Raw genomic sequence first — 27274 nt, forward strand, 5'->3', positions numbered from 1 at the left:
AGGGTGCATAGGACCAACACTTCAGCATCTTTTCAAACACAAGAATGGGGGGCATCAGATTAAATTAGTGGGAACCAGGTTCAAAAAAGATCGGACTTCACACAACAAATTCTAAATCCTTGAACCTCCTTCTTAGGGACTCAAGGGGAGACAGAAGAAGGATAACTTAGGACTTACTAAAGAGAAATCACAGGCTCAGGAACATCCCCTGAGCTAAATATTGTCAGTACCTTAAAGCATACCAGAAGGAAGCATCATTAGTTTACCTTATTCTGCCTCTGGACTGCTGCTTGAACAACTCTTGGAGGCAGGATTTGGGCTGGATGGACTCTTGATCTGAAACCACACAGCTGCTCCCACAGGCCCAGCAGAAAGCCCTAAGGTCAGAGCAATCAGACTGTCAGGCAGTCAGGCTGCAGACAGGCTCATCCCGGATGGGATAGCAGGCAACTTACCACGCACTGGTGCTTCTGGTGCCTTTGCCATGGCATTCTTAGAACAGCCTCTTCTAACTCTTGTGGTGATGTTTCCACCCCAAGTATGCCAAGAAATGTAGGTATACACACATACAGTGTATTACCTATGCCTAGCTGTCATTTTGAGAAGCATTCTGAAAGAGTGAAGAGAGACGTGCACAACACTATTGTGGATCATTTTTGTGTTCTCCACACTCACTCGCTCCAGATATCACAGGACTGAGGACTTGGACATGAGGAACCCTACTAGGAACAGCACCACTTTCTCATCTCTCCACTCTCCCATCTCTCCAACAGATCCACTTTGAAACTTGCTGGAGAGCCCATTTTTAATTCACAATTAATCAGAAAGGACATTGGATTAAATCGAGTGCTGTAGGAAAATTCAAGTTTGATAAACACAACTGTATTCTGGGACAGTCATGTAACTCCATCAAATAAAAAAAATAAAGAGTAAAAACATACCCACACAAAATCACTCTGAAACCAATGTATTTGTGATTTCTGATGTCTTGCTATGGTCTTGAATTCACTGTTATCTTACCTAGCATCACTGTCAAGATAGCAAGTCTGTAGCTCCTAGAGCTGGAGGAAAGACAATGGAAATCCACAGAAATGCCTTTATTCACTCAGCATACGTGTCTGAAACATCTAGCTATGAGGCAAGTGACATTTCACCTGAAGTGTGTAACACCATTAATTGGTGTTGGACAAGGACTTCAGAATTCACCCTGCTTTGAGTGGAACTGACCCAGGGACCTCCAGAGGTTCCTCCCAGCCTAAGTTATTCTTTGGTTCTATGAAGGGGGGTGTGGGGGGAGAAATCAAGGAAAGAAGGGCGAGAAAGCTGATTCTTCCAGCCTCTGTCCATTCCCTCTTAGTGATGCATTTACTCTGAACACCAATATTTTTGGATGTGAAGAGAACCAGATATCAAAGAGTTCAGTGGACATCTCAACCCCACTATCCTTTCAGTAACAATGCTAGGCAGGTGTTCAGATATATGAAAATCTCCAAGCTGGCAAGTTCCAAAGAACCACTGCCATACACTTTAGGGCCACAGGTACAAGAGAAAGTCCAAGTGTTTGTAGCTCAGGTCTGCATGAATTTCTGGCAGAAAAGAAAATTTAAAAGCATCAGAGAATGAGAAGAAATTCAAGAAACAATGCAAGACAGGCAGGCAGTTTCAGCTGAACATGTTACAAGGCAATGATTAAGGAAGTTGAATCTATAATTAAGAAGTTCACAAACTTGGTTTGCAGGACAAACACTAGACTGGTGGATAGGCAATACATTCAGGAGTTTTGGGTTCCTGGGTCTGTTAATAATGGCCAAACTCCTTGCCTGATTCAGGCTTCTTCCCTTTGACTAGTCTTTTACTGGTTTCTCTCCTGTGCAGTGCTCGCTGAAGCAATGACAAGTGAACACAGCAAGGAGTTAGAAATTTATGTCTACCTAACAGCATGTAAGTGGGGCTTTAAGGGTGTGCTAGATAGCCCATCACATGGGACATGTCATCAAACTCAAGAATTTCACATGCTTAAGCTAGAAACAGAATTATAGCAACAGGCTGGACCTTGAGTTAGCTGAGTTACTGGTACTCACATTGCTAAGCATACGTTACCCAAGCAAAAGAACTGCATCTCAGAGCACAATGAATTGAGGCCTGCATGATCAAGAAATATGAGTCTCTGCGAGTTATTTGAGCTTGTCTGCTTGAAATTGGCAGAGTCCCCAAAAAACAAGGAGAGGGAGTAATTTAGTTGACGTTAAGAAGGTTCATTCTTTCATCTCTTGTCAATATCATCTACAGACTACTAATGTTCACATCGGAATGAAAGCTATGAATCAAGCTGGATACATATTTTTCCTCATGCGTTATCTGTACAATATCCTACTGCCTGCCTGACTCTTTTTGTTTAGCACCTTCAGGAGGCTACCTGAACACAAAGGAAACCTGACTTAAAGGCAAGATAGGAGAATCAAAGGAAATAAATTGCTCTCTATGTTTTTCTGTTACATCCCAGTGCACTTTCATAAGCCAAGAACTTCAGCGAAAGATGTCAAAGATGGAGGCACTGCATCACGGAGAAGGGAACTAACTCATACCTTTTGCTGGGCATCTACAGTACCAAAGGAAAAAAAAAAGTGTACTAAACAAGACTAATTTGCAAAGATGCAGCAGTGATTCTGCCCTACACAATTTAGTAAATCCAGTTACAGTTACGCTTCAATAGACAACTCCAAATGCTGCTAAAAGAGTTTATTAAAGACTGTACTAACAGTTCTTGTAACAATGGCACATACAATGATTCAAAATCATGACAGATAGTGTGGAGTTTTGGAGAGCATTATTATAATACACCATGGACAAGAACAAAGCAGATGTGCAGTCTCAGAACTCTACAAGCAGGCCTGTGAAATAGAGGAGTCCTATCATACAGCTGTACAAGTGTCAGAGAAAATAGAAAATAAAATACAAAAAAAAAGTCATTCAATACACACTCCTTGAATTTATTGACAGTATTACAGTACTTTATGGGTAAGGACTGGCTCGTTTCAGCTGTGCTTTCCAGAGTACAAGGGCAGCTGAAAACAGCAAAAAAACAACTGGAAAACAACAAAAACAAACAAACAAAAAAACCTCGGTACAATCACTACTCCAGTCCTTTCTGCTTAGGAAACTTCAGTCAGAAATTCTGACATCCCTGCAACCACTTTGCTCAGGACATCACTTCATTTTGCAAAAAAACCCAAATCTGGATGCTTCTTCACGCTAGTGCAAAAACATTTTTCAGTGGTATCATTAATCACAGAATAATGACAATCAGCATGGATCAACCACAGCATGGCCAACAGCAACTTTAAAATCAGAACAGAATGGACCTGCTGCACCTTGACCTTGAGGACTGAGGGCTCACAGAGGAGAAATGTGTTGCTCTCTCCCAAACAAGTTCATAGTGAGGAATGGTCTCGCTGTTTCAGGGAAAGAAAATGCTACAGAAAGCCTGCAAGTATTAAATTATCCAAACCCATGTAAAACTAACAGAAGAATATTGAAGTGAAAAAGGTATATAGCAGCCTTATTATTCACCATTGCCCTAAAGTTGTTCCCTTCCCTACTACATTGGTCACAGTAGCCAAAGTGCGACTTGTGGAGTTTGGCAGCTTAGAGCATCCCCATGTTAACGCAAGAACCCCAGCAGCATTCAGAGAGTTATGTTCTCCAAGACACACCAGCTAATTACAGTAGCAGGGCAGCTGCAGTCTGCTCCTGCTGTGCGGCCTTTGCAGCTTTTGGCTATGAGATCTTAGGCCCCTCCGCACTTGTCCCACTGGTCTTGCCCATGCTCACAGCAGCACATCCATGGTCATACATTCATTTGGTGTGCATCTTCAAAGCAGCACACAACTACTTTTTTAAGCAGATGTTGAGGTGTCTGCGTATCACATTGGGGCACCAATAAAATCTGTGCAACAACATCCCTTGGCAGCTCCACAGTACATGAATTCAATGAGGAATAACTGCTTTGCCAAAACCCCAAATCACTGTTCTCCTCCTAGTTTCCATGCAGTTGGTTTGTTTTGTAGTGTGATTATGTAGAACCTTTTTAACATCTGCCAACTTCAGAGGATAAAATCACAGTGCTGCGTATCAACAAAACCCAGCATACCCAGCCTCCAGTATAAAATAATGTATATACACAAAGCAGAATTTGCATCTTAAATAAGGAGAGATTGTCTCATTCTCTATAGTGTCTTACCCAGCTACTAAAAAATAAATAATTCACATCAGATTGATGGATTTGTTTCCTGTACAGCACACGTGCGCTATCAGAACTGACAAAGACAACATGAAAAACCTTTTGTAATTAATAAGGGAGAATTGTTGAACACTTGCACATATTGGCACAAGGCAGAAGAGAATAGGGAACATTACACAGCTCAGCTCAGGTGCCTTCCTCCGTGGAACGAGATTCAGATTTCAACTTTACAAATTCTCTGGCAACTTCATCATTGGTTCTTTGAGAGAGAATCCGCAGGACTGTAAGTCCAGTTTCATCCATGTGAATCCTGCGCCCAAGTGGGCACCAGCAAGCACAGCTTCCTTTGTCCGCTATGTCTCTGAGCTGCATCACTGCTATGCCCAGCACACGATCCTCCCGAGCAAAGCAGTAGTCCTTCACACAAACTTGGAGCTCATAGGCATCAGGGCCATCTTCATTACCCAGTATGCTGAAACACACACACAAGTTTGTTTATAGCTTCAGCAGAATATACCGATTTCTCTGCAGAATATATCGATTTCTCTGCAGAAAGGTGTCAGCAGCTGCCTAGAGTTCTAGATGAGCCATAGAAAACTGCTTTCTACAGAAAAGCTCTACAAAATTCAGGTTGGGGGGGGGGGGAAGACCAGGGTTAGAGAGGGGGAAGTGAAATATATGGCATATGGGTGTTTTTGCTGTTTCATGGCTGATAAAGACAACCTGGATATTTAAAAAGAAAAAGCCAACAACTCTTTTCAGCTTGCCTTTGCATGTGTGTTTGTGCTAAACTATGATATGAGAGAAGCAGAGAACATTAAAAGCTATGCTAATAGTATGTTCAAATCAGATAACTTGAAACACTTCCGCTTGTGCTAAAAGTTGCTTCATTTCAGTAATTAATATTTTAATTAGATGAAGTCTTTGTTAAAAATTCAGACCTTCCATTAAAGCAAGAGCTAATAAAATTAAACTGCCAATCTTTCTGATACTTGTAAAGTTAAAAAAAAAGGCACAAAAATCTCTTCATTTAAGGAAGCCTGTCAGATCTTTCTTTTCATCAAAGCAATAAAAAAATTATATGGATAGTCCCTCTCCTCCAAGATGTTTACACTCTTTTGCTAGTCATCTCTACTCCTCTCATTCTTACTGTACAGCTAGGCAAAGACGGGTCTGTAGCTCCTTTTTTTGAGTCTTTCAAGAAGGAAGATGCCTTGTAATAATGAAAGCCAAATTAGGAGAGATCAATGCTTAGTGTTTAGAAAGTCTGAAATTGTAGCAACGTAACCACTACTAATTCCAAGGACTGTATCCTTGGAAACAGATTCAGAAAGCATGTCCTGCAGGTCAAGTCAAGTCGAGACAGAAACAAATATTTATTAACAAAAAAAAAAAAAAAAAACCCCAACAAATCCAAAATACATGATGAACTTTTAGCCTCAACCCTACAAGCTACAAACAAAAGATATAAAGTTCATTAAAATGACAGAGCACAGTGAAATATGTTGATAGGATACCCAATGCCAAAGGTAGCCAAAGGACACTGCTGACAGCATCCCACCCACAGCAAACACTCCCATATTCTAGATTTTCCTGCCAGGACACCAAGCGTGGGGCCAAGCTGCTGGCTTGAGTAGTCCTTTCGGCCCTGGCCAGGCTGCTCGCTGAATTGCAAGGCCCTATCTGCACTCAGCATCTGCGCTTTCCAGGTCAGATCTTTAGGCTATTTTTCATACTTACAAGTGAAAGGTTTCATTGTATTTGGGAGCCCAGTTGTTGCTCTTGGACTTGGTCGTGAACTTCCTCTTCTTGTCACTCTGATGGGGCCCAATCATGGTAATTTCAACAAACGGACGGAACATGCCGGATGTTTGCCACTTCAGGTCATTGGCTGCCACAACTGGAAGAGAGAGTCAGAACCTGCTTTCCAGTAAATGCTCATTTGTCCCTGTCACTCTGGGAACCTTCTCAGCTCCTATCAACTCCCAGTTCCTTGTTTCAGAGGACAAAGTTCACTCCAAAACATGCAAGCGTCCTGACACACATGGGCAGGATCGTGTTGTATTACGACAGGCTTTTTTGTTCCTGTTTAAGTTCTTTAAAGGGAATTTAATACTTGGGACAGAACCTGGCTTTTGCCATGTGCAGAGTCAAAACATTAGTCTGAGAAGCAGGCATTTGTACAGCTCCATGCAGGTTGCCCTGCCAATTCTGTCCTTAATGCTAGATCAGCTGCACAATGAGGAAAAAAATGAGGCATTTTGGGCCTGATATAGAAGTCTGTTGAAAAGCAAAATGAGATTGCAGGAAAGACCAGCAAAGCATATGAACTGTGGATTCTTTCAGAAAGCTTTGGAAACCCCCCAAATTGTTAGCTCTTTAATCCTCATCCACTCCCAGGTTACTGCAGGGGACAGACTGAAGCACAGGGAATATCTATGAAAGCCACTTTTTACATTACGGTATAGATTTACCCTGGAGAAGCGGGGCCTGAAGAGCTGTATATATATTTTTAGAGAAAATTAAACAATTTAAGGAGACTGTAGGCAAGCAAGGGAGACCAAAGAGGAAGAGAAAGCCCGAGATGAATCATTGCTTGGGTTATTTTCAGAGTGCCTCTTCAGGGACCAGTTTGGCCTTCAAGACAGAGAAGAGCCTCTGAACTCTTGGTGGCTCTGCGATCTCTTGGCTCATGCTGAGCAATTTCGCAAGACCACTCTGTCATGCTGCCCTGTGCTTTGCAGCACATGCTAAACTGTGGGGCCTGGTGAGAGCTGTCATCTGATTTTTGTTTACTTCATATATCACTGCAAATAAACAACAGGACTACATATTGCCATGTCACTGGCTGGGCTGGACAAGCTCATCTGCTGTTTCTCTACATGTTCCTGATGTGAAACAGAAAAGACAATTCTGGATTCACATTGCGTGGTTTAGCACAAAAATATTATGACTTCCAAGGCTGGAAATTTGTCTTGATACAACCACAGATCCTGAGCAGTAACACATTTTCTCATACCTTTCACAGTGACCTTGTGTTCACCAGTTCCTGGGTGTGTATACAAGTCAATCTGTATGGACACTTCACCCACAGGATCATCCACACCAGACCCTGTTGGAAGAAAATCGACACCCCCCCCACCACACACACACAGATTATTGGTTATTGACACCACCTTTGGTTTATGGCCTCAGCAAGACGATATCCTTTTCACAGAACACCTTCCACAGCCAGCTTTTCAGTCAACACTGATAATGTAACATTAATGCAAATTAACATCAGACTTGCATGCCCAACCCGCATGAAACACTAAAAATAACATCCTGGTGAGAATACTAGGAAGAAAAAAAAATTAAGACTTCTAAAATTCAATAATGGACCCTCACAGAGAACAAGGATTTTTTAGAAGTTCCTATCAAGCTGTTGAATATACATGCAGGCATTCCAGTGCTGGGCATCAGCATTCCTATAATCTCACGGGACTGTGTGCTTCGTGATGGTGGTGGTGGGGAAAACAGAGAGAAAGTTCAGGAAAAAAAAAGACAAAGATGACAGTGATTTGCACTGAGCCATAATGCAGTCTCACCCTCCAAGAACCTTCCATGCTGTACTTCAGATAAAACCTTTCGTACCGATTGCCTGCCTGCTTCCCGTCAGAGCATAACGTGAATCCCTTAACTGTTGTATGCCATCCAAGGTCAAGAGAAAGCAAGCATTCGCAAACTGCATACTTACTTCCTTTTATCAATTAGCCAGGAGAAAATGAGATGTAATTTCACAGAGGAAAAGGTAACATGTTACAACACAAGGGGAATAAAAGATTACATGAGCCTTAAAATTCTTGTATCAGGATGTGTTCAGCTTTTCCACTTCTAATCGTAATTATCATGCAGAACAGGGAAATGACATTTATCTGGGTAGAAAAATCAAGATCTCATGTAAATTACAGAAAAAGACTACTTTGTGAAATGAAAATCAAGTTCTTTGATGAGATAGTGAGATTTATTTTACTTTCCCTTTGATAACTGTCTGACCTCAGGTTGACAATTAGCAATGCAGTTGTAACTGGGATATCTAGAGAATAATTGAGCACCTATGGAGAAAAGGGCTATTTTGTCAATTTTGAGGCTAAAACACATTATGAAGAGAAAGAACTGATGTATTTGATTGGACTTCAGGATAAGGAGCTTGAAGCATACCATTAAACAAATATTTTGATTAGATGGGTCTAATGTCAACTTCTACAAGAACAGACTGCAGGGAGGAAAACCCTGTATTAAAAAGACGACAGGAGGTTGAGAGCTAATCTGTGCGGTTTTCTGCAGAGTGTATTACATAGCACAGAAAAATTGTATACAAAGAAAGTTACATTAATTTGTAAGTAAACGTATATGAGCAAACATAATAGAAGTTCAAATTATTACCTTAGGATAGATACTCATTCTTCATCTAAATAAAATAAAGAGCCTTTAGGCTACAAAATTTGTATGCTATCTTGCATGTACTTTTTTTCCCCCACTCAGAACTGTTCTTTTTTTCCTGTACATAAGCACAGTGTTAAAATTGGAGGGCTTGATTTCTTTGACCTGACCCATCTGGTGGTGAAGGCCCCTCACTCACATCGTCAGCATTTTTCATCGGAGCAGGCAAGATTATTGACATTATGTAGGCATATCTTCTCGGACTTTATCAGACTGCAGTTGCAGAAACATCAGCTACAAAACACGCAAGTCTTTCTACTCCTCAGGTACTTTAGAGAGCAAGGGCCTTGCATGCGTCAGCTCCCAGCCTTCCTGCAAGGAGCAAGCAGATCAGCAGACGCAGTAATCCAGCCATGTCAGCACATGTTCTTAGGAAGTAAACTAGGGCAGGGAATTTGATGCAAGCCAGCAATGTGGATAGTTGTCATTTAACAACACTACAGCCTTGAACTTGCAAAGGAAGAGAAGCATTTTAGCAAAAGTATTATTGTCCAGGTCTTCATTTTACTGAACTGTAGTGGCTATATATGTCGCCGGCTAATAGGCTATAAATGAGACACTGATGCTTCAGAGGAGTGACAGCCGAACTGTCCCATTACCTTTGAGGAAGACCGATTCAGACTGGGGTTTTACACCTTCACTTTTGTCTTTCTATACAGAGATCAATGTTATATTAACTGAAATGCTCTCAGATTTAAAAAAAAGCATTCAATAGCTGTAGATAGCCAGTGAAAATACTCTGGTCACTTATAACTGTGTACATAACATATGCTTACATATACAGTGACAAGCAGATTTTAATCTTGACATGAAAGTCTCATTGGTGTGGTGATACTGGAGGGTGAGAGTGCAGAGTGAGCTCGTGCAACGTGTTACAGACATATCTGACCTAAAATAACCAGAATGTTTTGGACAGCATAAAATGAGAGATGAAACACAAGACTTAAGTTTATTCCATACTCCTGAGCACGCAGACTTCCAGCTACCCTCCCCGCCCTCGAAGCCAGATGTCTCAAGCTCGGCCGTAACTTTGAGTGCATATCAGTCATTACCATGTACTCCAGTAGCCTGCCCGTGGCAGAACATACACATGCAAGTCCAAGACTTGAAACACGGCAATACACAGCCCACGATAGAGGGGAGGGGAACAGGTCTGTAGCATCTCTCAAAAAACAGTCCATTTTCAGGACGGTTTTCACATCCCCTGAATAAATATCAAGCTTCAGGACAGGCTCTCAGGCAGACTTCTCCCGTGCACAGCCCAGGGCTCTATCCGTAGGATGCAAGCAGTCCACTTCTACAGGGAACCACAGGAAAGGGATCTCTGGAAAAGGTTTCTGAGCATGGGCAAGGTGACTTCGAAAGCAAGGCAAGTTTTCAACTGCCTAATGTTGTTACGGTAACAACATTAGTCTTGAACATACCCTTATCAGGAAGAACGTCCTCATTAGCGGTAAACCTAATACCTTTCCCATCATGCACTGAGACATGAATTCAAAAGGCAAGAAGCAGGCAGGATAAAGAGAGAAGAGTGTGAATTACAATCCAATTAGTGGTGACACTTATACAAATACAACACAAATATTCTAGCTCTTGATAGACTAAATAACCCCTTAGATCTTCTGCACCAACACAGGCTTTGGAGAGCAAGGCGCCCAGAGTAAGGGATTGTCTGGGTTAAAATGAGAAGAGAATTTATGCTGGCATAACTAAACTGCAAGCCCTGATCCAACACTGCAGCACAAACGGCCAATAGCATTGTGTCACAGAAGCCTGCTCTAGAAGAAGAGGAGGGCAACAGAGGCCTCACAAACTGGAACACACAACCGCTACTAGCGGTTTTGCAGGCAGCCGTGTCTTCCCATAGGCCTGTGGAAAGCTTGACTTATGCAAAAGGAAACACCAACCAGAGCTCTGTAAAGCCAATGGCAGCTGTAAATATGAGTGCTGTTCCTTCTGCCCCACCAATGCATAAGCAAATCTCCAAGTCGTTCCACGGTCTGGGGATGCTCAGAAATGTATGCAAGCAACATCCTTTTTCTAGCCCCAAACCCAGGAGCCAGTTGTGCCTTCCAGAGATATACCACCACTGATCCTACAGACAGTAGGTAGCATAGCTCAAGCCTTGCCTTCTCTTCCCCAAAACTCCCAGCCTAGCAATGTAGGAGATGTTAAGCTGGACCTCTCAGGGGCCCGCCAAACCCAGGACCTGTCCCCAAAAGTGTCTCTGATAAGCTACTTCACAAAGAAATGTTATCAGTCAGTTATGAGACATAGTTGGCTAACTCATAATGAGTGCATCTTATATCCTAAAGACAGAGCTTAATTCCAACCTTAGTCCCTTGTGGATATACCAGTGTTTGACCTTTCTGGCCACTGGATGTCATCATTGCTCTGCTGGGACCTACAGTCATAGGACTATTTTCTCAAATGCAGGTACTGTTTCTTTAGTTAAGTGTTTAAACCCAGTATGTTTTCAGTGTTTAAACCCAGTATTTCAGCCTAAGGAAAAAAACATTGTGCTGCTAAAGACAGGGATGGTTCAGTCCCTAAATCCCCAGAATTACCAGTACTTTCTCCAACGGTTGGGCAATGCCAGTATCAAGTAGTCTCATTCACACACCAGGGAAAAGCGCATTAGCTAAGGAGGGCTTTCCGTTTGTTTCCAGTGCTTGGTGTGGCACTATACTGGCAGAGTTAGTATGGCCTGTGGGGCTGCCAGCTGCTGTGGGTTTGGAAGGGCTGAAAGAAACAGGACGCCAAGCAAAACGGTGGCAGAAAGACCCACCCATGGAGTCTTATGACTTTCGCTTAAACAGCCTGAAATCTTAAATCATCAGTTCCCGCTTTCTACCTAGCCTATAATATCATTTGTATCCTCCTCCTGAGATTAGCAAGATTCAAAGTCTGCCAGTGAAGGTCCCTGAGTACAGTTCAGCTTATTCTGTGCAAGAATCCGGAGATGTTTCCACAAGAGCAATGAAAGATAAAGATAATTAACTATTTACCATTTCTGAACCAGTGAAACAGCACCCTGACTTCCCAGAGAGCTACCAAACAACTCCAGTGACCCATCCTAGCAGCTCACAAAATGTGCCAGTAGTGAATATTTTCTTTCAATACTTAAGATCTCTAATCATCTAGCTAGCGTCCTATGCTGGCTGCACACAAAACAGTGCTTGCGTTACTCTCACTGAAGTCTGTTCCCTTTAAAGGCAGCATGTAGCCCTGTGACTCACAGCATTGCTGCCAATCAGCATTAGTCAGAGCTGTGTGAACTGCTGGAAACTGGCCTGTGACATCGGCACCGACTAGTTTCTGCAGCGATGTTTTGCCGAAATTGTCTCCCACACCACTGTGCAAGTCTCAGTACAATAACTTCAAATTTCACTTCTAAGTCACCCACCCACATTAATTCATGAAATGGGACTGTTAAATGAGCATTGAGGAAAAACGACCACACAACCCTCAGGATTTATATTTCACATATTTCTGTGCTCTCAAAATGTAAATGGTGAGCAGGAAATAATCTCTTATCCCTCCTTCCCAGTTTCAAAAGTTCTCAACTGTCATGTTTCTAGAAACATTACTGCCAAAAGCGCTCTGCAAACTGGCAGAACAAGACAGAGCAATTATGAACAGAGTGGTAAGCTCCATTCAACTTTGCCAACAACAGAAAAAGTCTTACCCTGAGCTGTCTGAGTCTGGACAAAAGTTTTGATGAGAGTGTCTGTGGTCTGAGTGTAGAGAGAGAGCGCATACCGAAGCGACTGCAGGTCTGGACTTTTCTCCAAGAATGTTTTCTTCAGACCATTCCCCCCAGCATGGAAATATTGCTAAGAGTAAAAAGAACACGGAAAAAAGTTAAAGAACTGCAATCAGCAACCAACACTTACTGTGATGTTTTGCAGATGGAATGGAAAGAGCTAAAAATGCCAAAAACCAGCTTCTACACTGGAAATCCTGCTCTTAGTAGATCAGCTAATACGGCCTGTTTATGGCTTTCTTCTCCCCAGACTCTTAAATATAAATATGCTGGCTCCAAGCACGTGCCAGTCACTTGAGCCTGTTGAGGTTTACAATACGGCTCACTTGGTGCCTTACTGCTACAACAGCAGCAACGGATTGCTGACACTTCCAGAACTGGAACAGGCATCATCGTCCCAAACAGTATTTGAGGATGGAGCAAAGGAAGGACAGTGACAGAAGTGGAACCACTTACTTTGATAGTATCCAGGGCGAGATCCAAAACAGCACACTGCTTTGGAGTGAGACTCCTAGTTTCTTCTCTCACCATATGATCCTGCAAACAACCATTATGTATGATATTAGTATGCTGTTAAAGACTAAAGGAAAAGGAGTTGCCAGCATCACATCTTTCTCTGGATTCATGCTGTGTCTACATGGCCACAATGTTAATTCAGCTGTTAAAGGAACACTTAGTGGAGTCTTTCAGAGTCATCATTTATTACAGCTGAACTGGAAAACAAACAATTCCTCTGTTTCTTGTAGGTAAAGAAGAGAAAAATACAGAGAGGAACCAAACAAAGATAACAAACAACATTTTAAAATCACAATCACACCCAAAGCAATGAGTTCTGTGAGCCACAAATTGGACAAAATTGTTTGATGCTTTTGCAGATTTAAGTCTTCCATCTACAAAGGTCAGTACTTCATCATGTCATTAGCATAATGGGATAAAAGAAACAAACAACATGGTCTAGAAAATACCTTTGTTAAAAGAAGATGACGTTCCCATTAAGACTCACCACCTCCAAATACCAAAAAGCCAGGTATCCTTTGGGAAGTTTCTCTTTCTTGCAGTTGGAGCATATCCCTGTTAGACTCCTACCAGGCCACAAGGATGCGTCATCCTTTGTGATTTCACTGAACTCTTTGATGCTGAGTCTAGGTCTTAGGGAAAACTGGCACATTTTAGGAAGTAGGTTTGCACAAATCTAACTGAGCTGCTTGAGGGTCAGGCCAGCTGGCTGCAGCCTCGGCACAGAGACATTTACGAAGAAGATGCAGGAAAATCAGACACAGGTACTTATGCCTGCTGTAAATGTGACATAGCCTCTGATAAGGGACACTTTCCAGGGGACTCATCGACTAAATTATCTTTGAGTGAAGCATGTTTAGCTAGTTCATGTGTGCGTTTCACACTGATAGGCCTGCTGGCTGTCTTGCAGCCTACATCATTTGGGGTTGTTCCACTTGTTATCTATCATGATCCACCTCCTCCAGCCTGATGGAGATGAGGCTTCCTGCAGTCGAAGAGCAGTGCTAGGCAAACCGGCATGCTGCTCCGAGACATCTAGCTAGTATCTTTACACAGTGCTGCATTAAAATATAGGGAAGAAGCTGCTTGAGTCAGCAGTACTTCAGACAAGTTTGCACGGTGCTTTCTTGAATAATATAGACATGCCATAACTCTTCCCTTTCCTCCGCTCTAACTGTTCCCGGTCTGGGAAGCTCACTGCGGTGGCACGCTATTCTGTAAGCTGTAAAGTATCTTCTATTGTGACAAGCTTTCCTTAGGGGAGCAATAGCTCTCCTCCCTCTTTGCATGAGCTGGGAGTAATTCAATTGAAGATGATGTGGCTTCACACTTCAGTACACAGAGGGCAAATCATTCTTTCTTGGTCTGACAGTCTGAGATTAAGCACCACAATTGGCCAGAGCCCAAGGCCACAGTCATGGGAGAGGACTATTTAGTCAGGGTAGCCGTGCCCCCCGGGGCAGAGCAACTTTCATGTCTGCTGAAATGACTTTCTATGTCTGCCAGCCAGATCCCCCAAGCTGCAACAGAAACCAGGTCAGCATTTTTATCCTAAACACCAAAAGAGCTCATTCGCCCCCCAACTGAGCTGTCACCCAGCCTGTTTGTGTCCATGCTATCACAGCAAAGCAACACATCACTGCTTCCTAAGAGAGTTTCCCAGTGCCATTTACTTCAACACATTATGTAAAAATAGCCAAGTGACTGGACTGATAATGCTTGCACCTACACCCAAAGGAGCCCACGACTGCCATTCCCCTGCGTACCTGCCCTCTGCTCATCCCACACACTGTTCCTATAAAGGGGTGCACAAAGTGCTACCCTGCACTTCCCAGATTGTGAGCCAGCAACAAGCTACAAATACTTACATCAAATAAATAATTACGCAACTTCGAGCAGACGAAGTCAAAATCTTTTCCTGGTCTCACATATTCATTCTTGCATGCTACAGAGGTGCTCTCGGAAAAACTTTGCAGTTAGAGCTCAGCTGATTACTCCCGAAGCAGCATGAGGGAGAACAGGCGGCTGCTCCCTGCTCTACTCATTCCAGTTCTTGGCTCCGCAGGGCAGGCAGCAGCAACAGCCCAGTTTCGCTTAAGCAAACCGAGCAGACAGGGTTTGATAATAAACAGGAGGCAGATATGTGGCACCAAAGTGCCAGTCTCATGGGTGGTTTTCCCAGCATTTTAAAATACATTGCAAAATTGACTTGTCACCAGGACAGGAGCCTGTGCTCATCAAGTCTGTCAGCCTCAGTTGTTCAGCTGAGTTACCTGACCCACTAGGGCTCTTTTCCCCCCTGTTCTAAGACAAATAGAGGCTTAAAATGCATGCCATAATTTTTCCAGATTTTTAGCTGTAAAATGCTAGAGTCACTCATGCTTTTCCTGATAGTTTGTATATGCCTGTACAAAAGGGCAAGAAATCCATGACGTTTACACAAACCCAAACAATTTACACTCTTGTAACACCTTTACTCTTCTGGAATATCTCGTTTGGATGCAGTGTTGGTTCACACCATCTGCCTGAACTAAAAGTCTCCAGAATACAGGTGGCAGAGCGCATTCACACGTGTGTACAGCTCACTTGCTAGATATAAAATCCCATGTACCTGCACTGCTGTAGTTTTATATGTGGATATGCAAATAAAGCCTTGAGCACTCACCAAGGCTTGACTGATTTGCATGATTATGTGCATTTCTAAAAATGCAGTCCGGAGTTACCAAAGATAGGCCTCACGGAAAGTGAACTGAAGATACGCTGTTGCTGACGGGTGGCCTTTATCTGACCTGTGCAAATGGACACGGGAAAAGCTTCCAACTCATTCCTGGTAAGAGGCACCTTATATATTTTCAGAAATTCCAGTAAAGGGAAAATATGGAGGAAGTAAAAGATAACAGTGAATATCACTATGTCCAAGAATCCAGGGAATTTATGGCAACTGCAATCATCTGTACACAAACTGTTACACTTGTGACCTGGGAAGAGTAATGGAGCAAATTCACAGAGCTCTCCCCCTTTGATGCCGGAAGCACATGCAGATAGCAGGGGTGACTTTTCCACCTCCAAATGTTGAGTACTCACGGCTGTTTTTAAAAGGGGAAGAGGATATTGCCAGGAAAAGGGGGTCATTTGAGCACTGTGGTCCAGCTCTCACTCTCCCAGTCTGGCTACAAAACTCCTCTCTCCTCATTTCTCCCAAAAGTCTCTGCAGAAGTGACATGGAACATTGTAAACTCAGGAAACGGTGGAGGTGGCACATTCCTCTGGAGCCACCACATCGGCAGAGAGGCCAGCCTGGCTGCCGGAGTGCATGGGGCAATCCTCTAGTACAAGTGACCAGAGATGACACCTATCCTCCTTGGGAGCCACACCTGAAGGGTTTATGTTGTCAGTGTTAACTGTTATATTACAGCCTTAAAATATAACTGTAGAACAGCATGTACATCTAATGAAAGCACCTGCATATTCAGATTATTACTTGGATTTCTAATAAGTACTACTTTATATGATTGCATACTGTGCTGGCTCATAAGCATGTATACGTAAAATGTGTCTGCCAAGCAAGGGAAACACATAGCTGTATAAAGACAACTGTAATAAGTACACAAGACAAAAAGATGTCATGGAAAAGGACAGATGTATTTTGAAATTGCACCAATCACTTAGGATGGCTTTTGCCATGAGAAAAATTCCCTGGCCATCCTCCTAGACAGCATTCACATTCACATTGGTCTTCCTTCCAGCATCATTTGTGCCTTGTGACTCTTCCGAATTAAACCTCTTGCAAAAAATGTATTTTGTAGTGCAATTCGAACCACAATGTAGTGCAATTTGAACGTTGTAAGGCATCACTATTTTCATACCATTCCTGTCGCGACCAGTGAATTAGAGCTTCATTGGCTTACGATGAGGTGGCGTGCACTTAGTAATGCTCATGTCATGCACTGTCACGTCACGCACTGTCAAAACACATCAATACAGCCTTCATACTAAATGCCAGCTTGCCTGTAAAGAGAGCCCACGCAGTAGGAATTTACAGACACAGGCTCCTCTCCAGAAGCAACAGTTATTTTTGTAACAGTGCATCTAATTCCCTCATCAATAGCTAGCAAAATAGACTATTCTACTGATATCTCATTATCGGGAGCATTAGTAATGACTTCTACAAAAGGATGGCACAAGGGGCTCCCTTTTACACAAGCGGATGCAAAGGCATTGGCCAGATATTGAGACCTTTACTTTTTCATTTTAAAGTGATATAAAAAAACCCGATTGCTATTTCTACTGAATACATAAAGTACTCAGCTGACTAAATCCACAGCAAAATTTAACAGCTAATTTAAGCACAATATTAATGTTAGCAGCATTTCAAAGCACACATTCTCTATAATTACACACAACCACAAACCACTGGAAGCACAAGACATGTTATGCACTATTACACTTTCACGCTTACACAAGGATGTTAACATAAGCCATGCACAACAACAATACCTTCAACTTTGACAAGTGTCCCAGTTCCTTAGCAGCACTGAAAATCAACTGCGTACCCTACGATTGCAAGTTACAAAAGAAGAAAGGGAAAAAAGAAAAGATTATATACAAGCTTTGCATCTTTTTCCTTTGAGCACATCAAGTCGGTTCACAGATAATAACAACTTTACATAATAACCCCCAAGGTCAGTCAAAACAACTTGACTTCTTGCCAACTCATTACCTAGCAAAAAACCTGGCATTTCACAGAATCACAGAATGGTTGAGGTTGGAAGGGACCTCTGCAGATCATCTCATCCAACCCCCTTGCTCAGACATGGTCACCTAGAGCGTGTTGCACAGGACTGTGTCCAAACGGCTTTAAATACCTCCAAGGATGGAGACTCCACAATCTCTCTGGGCAACCTGTTCCACTGCTCATTAAAGAAGTTTTTTCTCATGTTCGGACGAAACTGCCTATGTTTCAGTTTGTGCCAGCTGCCTCTCATCCTATTGTTTGCCACCACTGAAAAGAGTCTGGCCCCATCCTCTCTACACCCTCCCTTCAGATACTTATGCATATTGATAAGATCCCCCCTCAGTCTTCTCTTCTCCAGGCTGAACAGGCCCAGCTCTCTCAGCCTTTCCTCATAGGGCAGATGCTCCAGTCCCTCAATCCTCTTAGCAGCCCTCTGCTGGACTCGCCCCAGTAGCTCCATGTCTCTCTTGTACCGGGGAGCCCAGAACTGGACACAGCACTCCACATGTGGCCTCCCCAGGGCTGAGTAGGCGGGAGGATCACCTCCCTTGACCTGCTGGCAATGCTCTTCCTAATGCAGCCCAGGATACCTTTGGCCTTCTTGACCACAAGGGCACATTGCTGGCTCATGGTCAGCCTGTCGGGAATTTCTGTGTATTCCACATCCAGACCTACTTTAGATCACAATATTCTGCTAACTGGCTTGCTCTTGCTTACAGAGGCCACCATTTAAACAGGATGCCCCTTCAAGTGGGTTGCAAAGGCCAGGCGTGAAGATAGCATATTGGTTTCACCTCCAAGTGGTCCTCTGGATTTTAAGCCAAGTCTAGATACACATGAACACAGTGACTCTGTAAGACTGGTCAAAGCAGAAATCACCCAGCTGATGACAATATTTCTACAGAAGTACAGCACAGTGAATGGGGTGGGTGTAAGCACACCTTGGGTCAGAAGCAAAACTGGATCTGAGCAGTTCTCAGGCAACAGATTGGCAAACTAAGTCCAGTGGACATTACTGCAATTTCTTTATATCTCAGAAACCTTGACAGTGGCTCTTCTTCCCACCCTGAGCCTTACTGATGCTGTATGACCAATGGGAGGGAGAGGGCAGGATAAATCCCAGTGGCAGGAAGTGTTGCTTCAAGCAGCTTGCGCTCTAGTAGAATGGATTTTTACATACTCTCCCTGCAATGGTGATAACGTAAAGATATTTTTCCTTTTCCCCCACCACAGCATTCCTCTGTTGTATAATACTCCTTTTGCCTGGGGATTTAAGTCCAAAATTAAATTAGAAAGATAAAAGCAATGAATACAGTTCTCCAGCCTCTCCTCCCACAGATGCTTTACAGGGTATGCTAGAATTTATTTTTTCCACTTCACTCTATTCTTGCCATTCATCTGTTCTTGTCTTTTTCTTTAAACTGTCACAAGTGCCCGTTATTCCACTCAGAATAAAATCACAGCCTGCTGTAATTCTGCCTGTGAATAGTGCATCTATCACATTATGAAACTTCTGCTCTCCGCTCCAGTCCTCTCAGGCTGGTCAGATTTGGACTACAGGACTAAGACATACAGCTCCAGGCAACCACTCTTCTCCAATTAAGTATCACCACCATTTTTTTCCTCTTTAGGAAAGCCATAGGTAGGTCAGGAGAGCTGTCCTCTTGAAGATGACTTTCAGCTTTCATGACCTGTAATCAATTGTTAGGGGCTAGTGTTAAAAGCATATGGAAATGCCATCACAGCTACCAGTTGAGAAGGGCCTGGGGAAGGCCAGACAAATCAGTTTTCAGAAACAGACAGACATGCTGGCGGGTGGCACTTTCTAGTATGGCCCATTTTCCTCAGGAAAACGCTTGGGAGAAGGTAAAGCTGATCATCTTTTGGGACCCCTGGTTCCATAAAGGCCATATTTCCACAAAGGTCTCTAGTAAATCCAAAGCATAGTTTCTCCTTTCCACAGTCCTCCTGTCTCTCATCTACTACCCTTCCTTATCTCAAAGTCCTTCACCCTCCCACTTAACCACAACTGCCATGAACATGCTCCCTCAAACAGTAACAAAGCATGATGTAACACCAAAATGATTATACTGTCCTTTGCTCCTACCTGTGGCAGTCAGTTTGTTTCATTTACTTCTTCAATATTTGTTCATTTGTTGCTTTTGAAGTCAGTGCTCTGTGGGGCAGGAACTACCCCGTGTATGTATTTGTAGAGGAGACCCTGGGAATTAGGTTCTACTGCAGAAATTGTTGTTAAAACCATTCATTTTTGTCTAGGGTTAAACTAACATCATCAGCTCCACTGATCCATTCCCCCTGAGCAAAAAAGCATCTTTATACCTGTCACTAAAAGTAGCAGGTGCCCTTTTACAGAAGAAAAGCACAAGCAAAGAGCATACAGCAGTAACACTAGAAAGACGGGGCTAGACACCCTCCTGAGCATTTCAACAGCAGTCCAGGCCTGCATTCTTTGATTAGATACTTTTGCCTTAATTTTGCCAGTTTCTGAAATTGCTCAAGCTGAAACACTGTGACCTGAAACTGTGGACAACTTCCTGATTTGCTCTATCCATAATCACCACTTAGCCCTCACTGTTCCTCAGCCTTTTATGCTTGTTGAAAAGAAATCAATACAGATCATGATCATTACTGACTCCATAGGTGAACAGAGGCTCTCGATAAATGTAGGCAAAGGCAAGGCATAGACAAAGGAAGGCTTTTGAAATGAGACTGGGAGCTCCAATTCTCATGGGCAGGCCCAGCAGTGATAAAATGCTATAATTCTCTAAACTGAAAGAATACAAAAATTCTCCGTATTTCCAGCAAACAAGGTGGGGCATGATTGCACAACAGGAGCAGCAAAGAGAGATTTCACTGTGGGCCACATTATGTAATCCACCACATGGGACATGGCTGGAGGGACATGGCAGCACCCAGTGGTCTGGTACCAAGCAGTGAATGCCGTTAGATGCACCTGCCGTTCTCTATGATTGATCATGGGCCTTGTTTGATTTATGGGTTTTAAAACTCAAGGTTTTCATGCCTGTTGACCAAGCAGGAAAAAAAAGTTTTTTCAAAATTATAAAGTTATAAAAATGTTGGGTTATTTATAAAAAGTTATAAAAATGTTAAGTGAGCAGCTTCAAAATATACTAATATTAATGTCTCTTTCTTCAGTATTTTCAGCCTTCATTGGGATTTTTTTGATACACATTTGAACAGCAACATTAACTAGCCAAGGCATGTAGTCTTCCTGCCACAGGCTTTTTAGCAGGGCAGGTCTGTAACACCGAGCAATTCCCAGTGACTTGATACGCTTCATGGAACAAAGTTGCTCAGATAACTGCTCTTCAGCTCTTCTTGCCCGCTAAGAAAAGCCTCATCAATCAGTGCCAATCTCTGCAAACATGCCTGCAAGCAGAAGTTATTGCACTGTTATACAGAGTTTGTCATCAATGCTGGTAAGGCCTAATGAAAATCTGGATAGCTCCTTTCTCTGCCAAATGGCATTCTTTGTTTACAAGTTGCTATACATTCTCAGGAAGTTATTTATTCATGGAAAACATACGACAAAGCTCTACAGGCAGGATTTATTCTATATGCACCACGTGGGAATGAAACCAACTATAGCTGGATATCAGATAGTTCTCGAGGGAAAAAAAAATGCTCAGAATAGAATTGATTAAAATGTAAAAGATGAAAGATGGGGGGAAATTAAGACCTTAGCAGGAAATGTTTCTACCTAGCTCTGTGACAAACTTAGATGGAAAAGGGACAAACCTGAAACAGTGCTGGTTTTCCTAATTCTTTTCAAGAAATTCATTTACCTTTGTGAACTTTTTGGAAGCAGGAATATTCTGAAACATCTATAGTCTGCAGCACAGATTTTGAATTCACTATTAAAGCTTTGACTGGATTTTTCCCCAGGAAAAGCACTCAGAGAAGGCTCATCAGCTAACACAAGTCTAATTGCTAGAAGACAATAGAACTGTGCCGATTTTTATTCCAAGGGGCTCAAGCCCTCATAGCTCAATTGTCCTAGCAATGAGTACACAAAGTTAAGAAACAAAAGCCTACTGCAAGTCTTTTGAATTCCAGTCTTTTTGGAAAACTTACTATTACTTGGAGTTCTTAAGTCATACTAATGCAAGGAAGTTTTAACTGGTACTGTACATTCCTTTCCTGGTTCCTTTTTTCCTCCCAGATTCAACATCATGAGAGCTGATCATTTATCAGCAACATTTAAGCTCATGTTAAAAGCTTTATCCAGGGAACATTAGCTACCACCCTTTAAAATCAGACTTTTTGAGACGTTGGGGTGTATTAAACACTGAGAAGATAAATTTTAAAATAGGAATAAAAAAGGGAAAAGAATTTTCTCTTTGTACAGAGATCTGGGCACACGTGCAGTTCACAGACCTTCTAGCAGGACTCACGCAGTCAAAAGCAGAGCATTTTATTCAAGGTTAGGACAGCTCCCTATCCCCACCACAGGGCAGCCTTGAACTTTTTTGCTTTTAGCTGTCACAGGAGAGAGGATGCATTTAAGCTACCCACAAGTTAAGAAAGGTTTCAGAAAACCTCTCAAGCAACACGCTCTTACACCACAGAATAACTCGCAGAAGATGCTGAAGAACAACTGGCCAAGAAATCACATGTAAAAATCTATCTGCATCTTGAAGAAAATTTTGTTTCTAACCTGGACTATGTTCTCATTTAGTGGAGAAAAGTCTGCCAAGAGTAGAGAAAAGCAGAGCAGGGGCAAGCACAAATGAAGCCTCATGTAAATGGGCTGTTGTGTACCATGCAAATAAATAAAGCAAAGGCTTCAGAGGAATCATCTGTGTGTGAATTAAGCAACTCTTTGCTGACCTGACCAGCCACTGAAGAAAGGCTGGGGTTTTGCACTAAGCAGGAAGAGAGAGAAGGAAAAGTATATCTAGTCCTGCTAATATACCCAAGCGTTGTGCACTGAGCCCCAAAATAAGAATTCCCAGAGAGCTATATTTGCATATCCACTAATCCAAGACACAGACTATTAATTAAATGTTGATCTTTACTTAAAACTAGTGAGGTGTGAACTGCTCTGTGAATTACTGGGGATCATGTTGCTATTAATCTCACAATCCATGAGCAGTCAGAGCTTAGAGAGGTAGAAGCCAGTCATTTGAGAGAGTTATTAGGCCATCGGCAGCTCAGGTCCTCGGAGCGTGAGGCTATAAAACTGCCCCTTTCCCATTATAGTGTCCATGGGCAGTAGCTGCCCATGATCTCTCATCTGAATTCCCCCCCTACATAAAACCCTCCAGAAGCAGCAGAGAACGAAAGGGGAGAGATCAGATTTTCTTCCCTGTGTAATACAGGCTGAGCTAATTCAAGTGGAATAAATCAGTCCGGAGAATAACAGGCGTTAAAGCACTGTGCAGTGACAAGGTCATGCCAAGTTAAACGCTCTTCTGTGTTCCCAGTAGGGAACCTTCTGGCTGCTTATGCTTTCCATAACCACCGTTAAAAATGCTTTTACACCTCTAATAATTTTACAGGAAAGGGAGAAAAATAATTCCAAACTTAAAAGAGACTCCTACTTCTTAAGAGCTGCAGAGGAGTTTTAGGAGGGAAAACCCCATCCAGTATCTTTCAAACATGCAGAGGGTATAGCTAGGGCCTTCTCTTGCTGGGGGCAGGGAAGAAAGTGAGTTACGGTGCCTGGGGCTGCTTTTGAGTATGATGTTCTGTCCTTTATGAGGAAGTAAAATACATAGAGGTGCATGGTGGAGAAGCAGAACAGCAAAGAGAAAGTCCAGCTTTTGTCTACACTGCCAGCCCAGAGCTGCAGCCCTGCCAGCCTTCACTGCCAGGGTGATGAAGATCTGGTGGTAACAGAATACAGCACCATGTCCCAGGGAATAACTGACTTGCACCTTGCAAGCAGGGTTTCATCCTTGTAGCCCATCTAGCCTCACCACAGGTCCCTGCTCAGGGACTGCAGAAGGGGCCATTTCATTCATTGCTTTGTCCACAACTTTCTGAAGCCTTTCTGAAACAGCTACTCTTTTTCCAGGTCAGATTAGTTCAGCCTTCTCACTATGATACAATTGATCAGATAGCTAAAAATCCAGCTATGATCAATTCACATTGTCTTAGAAAACTGAGGGTGTGCATCACTACACAAAGATAGTCGCTCAATCTGAAACTGAAGCAATGGCAACATGAAACTACTTGAAAAAACAAAACCAAAACAAAAAACTCCCAAAACCAGAGCGGCTTATAACAACATCCTGCAGGCTGGGAGAACTGTCTGAACACAATTATTGCCTTCCTCATGGTATAACCACTGAAGCACCCTCCTACTCTGCCTTTAAAATTCAAAATCGGCAAGTATAAAGCCCAAGCAGCTTCTCCTTGGTTCTCTCCAAGGCCTTTAATTTCACTGCTTCCATTCTTAAGGGGACATGATAACGCTGCTCTTGCATGGTAATTTTATAGCATTTCTCCCCAAAGATTTTTTTTCTAATAGAAGTTCGGCAAAGGGATATAAATTCCAACCTCTTAAAATTAGGGCTTTTTTCTCCTTTATAAATTCAAAGGAAAACAGAAATGATCACTCCAAATCCGAGCTCAGAGCAAGCAGCACCTTGCAAATCTGTGCGTCATGCTCATTAGTAGGTATGACAGCACACTGGGTCTCAGCAGCTCTACTTAAAGTTGTCATCATCAAGGCCAGAGACAAAGACCTTCCCTCTCTCAAAGCAAGGAATATCTAGTGGAAGTTTCAAGCTTACATTGCTTTTCTATACACTACAACCCAAGAAATCCACTCAATATATGTAGGCAGCTGCTGAATAGCGAAAACCGCTTTTGTTCTACCTACTACTACTAGGATAAAATACATCAGCATAAATTAGCCACTAGTCCACTCCAGCGCAGGCATGAAAAGAAGTTCTGGAACATCTCCAGATAATAAGGTTATAGCCCAGACTTCACACTACCTACCAAAACTGTGTGTCATCCCCCAGAGCAGCTGGACATACGTGACTTACATTTTATCAGCTTCTGTGGTTTCTCAAAATTAGGAAAGAGGTTAATTTGCCATTATTAAAATGTCAAAACACCTCATGACACACATTCATTGAGCATGTCCATGAAGCTGAACAATTATATAGAAGGCTGCCTTTGAAGGCAAACTATCTGGACATGCTTCTAACTCCCCAACACCGGAGATGCAGAAGCCATAATAGCCCTAACCCATGTTAAAACCTCAGGGTCATTAAAAAGCAATCCCAAATTAACCACACCTATACAGAGAGACATGTGACTAATAAGATGACAATAATTAGGCAAAAGAGAGACATGAGACTAATAATATGACAATAATTAGGCAAAAGAGTTTACAGGTGTTGATCTAACACCATGAAGCCAACACTAACTGCCAGAGAATCCCATATACACACCTTCTCTAAAGGACTGCCATTCCTAATCAATGTAATCTGATATTCTTGACAGCCACTACTTTTGGACCATGGATTTTGGATTCCTGTGCTTCTAGAGTATGTGCTCTATACCTTGCAACCCTTGAAACAAACCTTAAAACTAATAGAGCTGATTTCTCACTTTGCTAGGTTACAGACGACCTCTTTCCTTCCCAGAGCAGGCTAACGCGCAGACTGATTTATCTGGACAGAAGACTCAGTTGGTCATGGAGTTAAGTTACACAGGGAACAGTAACTTTCTGCTATGATTCAGGAAGGAGAAAATGTTTTACCGTATGATCTGTAAGAGGAGGCAGCACAATCAGCTTCTCCATGGTATTCATTACCACTCTCCAGAGCTCTTTCAGCACCCGTTTCAACACTGTCTTTTCACACACAGTTGCAAATAGTGTCAGGCTGCAGGGAGAGAGCAAGAACTCAGTAAGTACCAGAAATGCAATTTGCAAAGAGAAAGATGTGTATGTGAGAATCAGTGCCCCATCCAAAACAGTTTCTCATAATGACTGCTTTACGGGAAAAATCTTCCCTTTTCGTACAGTGCAGCCCATTTTCATCCTTGGAGTTCCAGCACTAATGACATTTGGCCAAAAGGGGTTCTTGACATTTCTGACCTCAGTCATTTCTGTTTACTGCCCTGGGGATCATGGCAGATATCGCTGAATTATGGTAGTTGGGAATATCCCAGATAAGATCAGTTACTATTACACAGGTTCCTTTTAAGAAGATACTTCCTGCTGTATAGGGCATACAAAGTATACAGGAGAAAGTCATCAACAAATATAGAAATATGGCTTTAAGCTTGAAGGGATTATTATAATGATCTTAGTTGACTTCCTAGATTAATACTTCCCATACTGATACGCAGAAGTTCCTGCAAATGCACAACTTCTGACAATTGCTGAAGTTCCTTAACAAACCACCTCTAGCACCACATCAAGGCATTTCTCGGATTCCTCTGCACTTTGTTGCAATTGCCTTTACCAGCAAGCACCTGCCCTTTTACATAAAGCAGTTCTGCTTTATCTCCCTATTTATTCCTCCTTTACTATTGTACAGGCTACCAAAAAGGCTAAGAAATAACAGATCCATCTTCAAGGTCCCACAGTCCTTTTCAGTGTTATTTGCCAACCACATTGGGAGAGCTAAGAAACAGGAATTCTACAGCCAGTAGTAGTGCACAGGCAATAGCCAACTCTTCTGCATTATGTAACATCTTCTCCTAAATTTCTTATTTTCCCATAGCTGATTAGACAGTGAACAAAACTGAACAGGGACAGGACTGATGTGATGTGTGTAGGATGCAGGAGCCATTAAAAAAGACTTTTCTTCCATAGAGGCATGAAGCAAATAACCCAGGCTCAGATTATCATCCTCAAATGACTTGCTCTGCAGCTGGATGAAAAGCTCACAGCACTCCAATTTCCCAATGATACAAAAGAGGAGAGCTTTTCAGGATTAGCAAAGGCACGCATGGAAAATGCTCAAAGAAATGAGACAGGTCTTGGATGTATTGACTGCTGCAAAGAGTCACTTGCTACATGGTGACTTGGAAAGATGCAAAGAGCAAGTACAGAAAGCAAGCGAAGAAACTATTTCTCAAACTTTTAAATAGCCTTCACTTCTCTCATACCATTTATCATCAAAATTGCTGGCTACACCTTTCAAAATAAAGGACTGCTGTGTATCATCAAGAAAATTAATTTCTACAATAATTAAAAACTGCATCGCTTCGTAGATCAAGGCTTAGCTGATCATAAGAATTATGTGCAATTAGCAGCAAAACGTCCCTCTGCAGTTGAATAATGCTGCATAGCATTAATGGCAACAGTTAATTAAAACAATGGATGTATAGTTCAATTTACTCAAGCTGGATGTGCAGAAATGTACCTCACCTAGTGCAAAAGCTTATTTGCTAGTCAGAACAGCAGCTGGTATGGCTAGAACACACAAGCTTAACATGAGATACTGGGATACTGACTAGCGTATGCATTCAGTATGTAAGTAAGTTTTGCAGTATGTTTGCTAATTGGCTACAATGTGTCACA

General features: G+C 42.4%; 1 protein-coding gene across 3 annotated transcripts in view; it reads right to left on the reverse strand.

The window, feature by feature from the left end:
- Positions 1-2724: 2724 nt before the first annotated feature.
- LOC112988024 (protein unc-13 homolog B) overlaps positions 2725-27274 on the reverse strand; it is a 218157-nt gene continuing 193607 nt past the window's right edge. For all 3 annotated transcript variants that reach the window (XM_064502595.1, XM_064502594.1, XM_064502596.1), the window contains 7 exons: positions 25502-25625; positions 17502-17558; positions 12945-13025; positions 12411-12558; positions 7260-7352; positions 5981-6140; positions 2725-4712 (listed from right to left, as the gene is read on the reverse strand). In XM_064502595.1, coding sequence (XP_064358665.1) covers positions 4427-4712; positions 5981-6140; positions 7260-7352; positions 12411-12558; positions 12945-13025; positions 17502-17558; positions 25502-25625 — 949 coding nt within the window. In that variant the 3' untranslated portion in view covers positions 2725-4426. The remainder of the gene's footprint in view (positions 4713-5980; positions 6141-7259; positions 7353-12410; positions 12559-12944; positions 13026-17501; positions 17559-25501; positions 25626-27274) is intronic.

This window comes from Dromaius novaehollandiae, chromosome Z, assembly GCF_036370855.1.
Source record: "Dromaius novaehollandiae isolate bDroNov1 chromosome Z, bDroNov1.hap1, whole genome shotgun sequence".
Lineage (NCBI taxonomy): Eukaryota > Metazoa > Chordata > Aves > Casuariiformes > Dromaiidae > Dromaius > Dromaius novaehollandiae.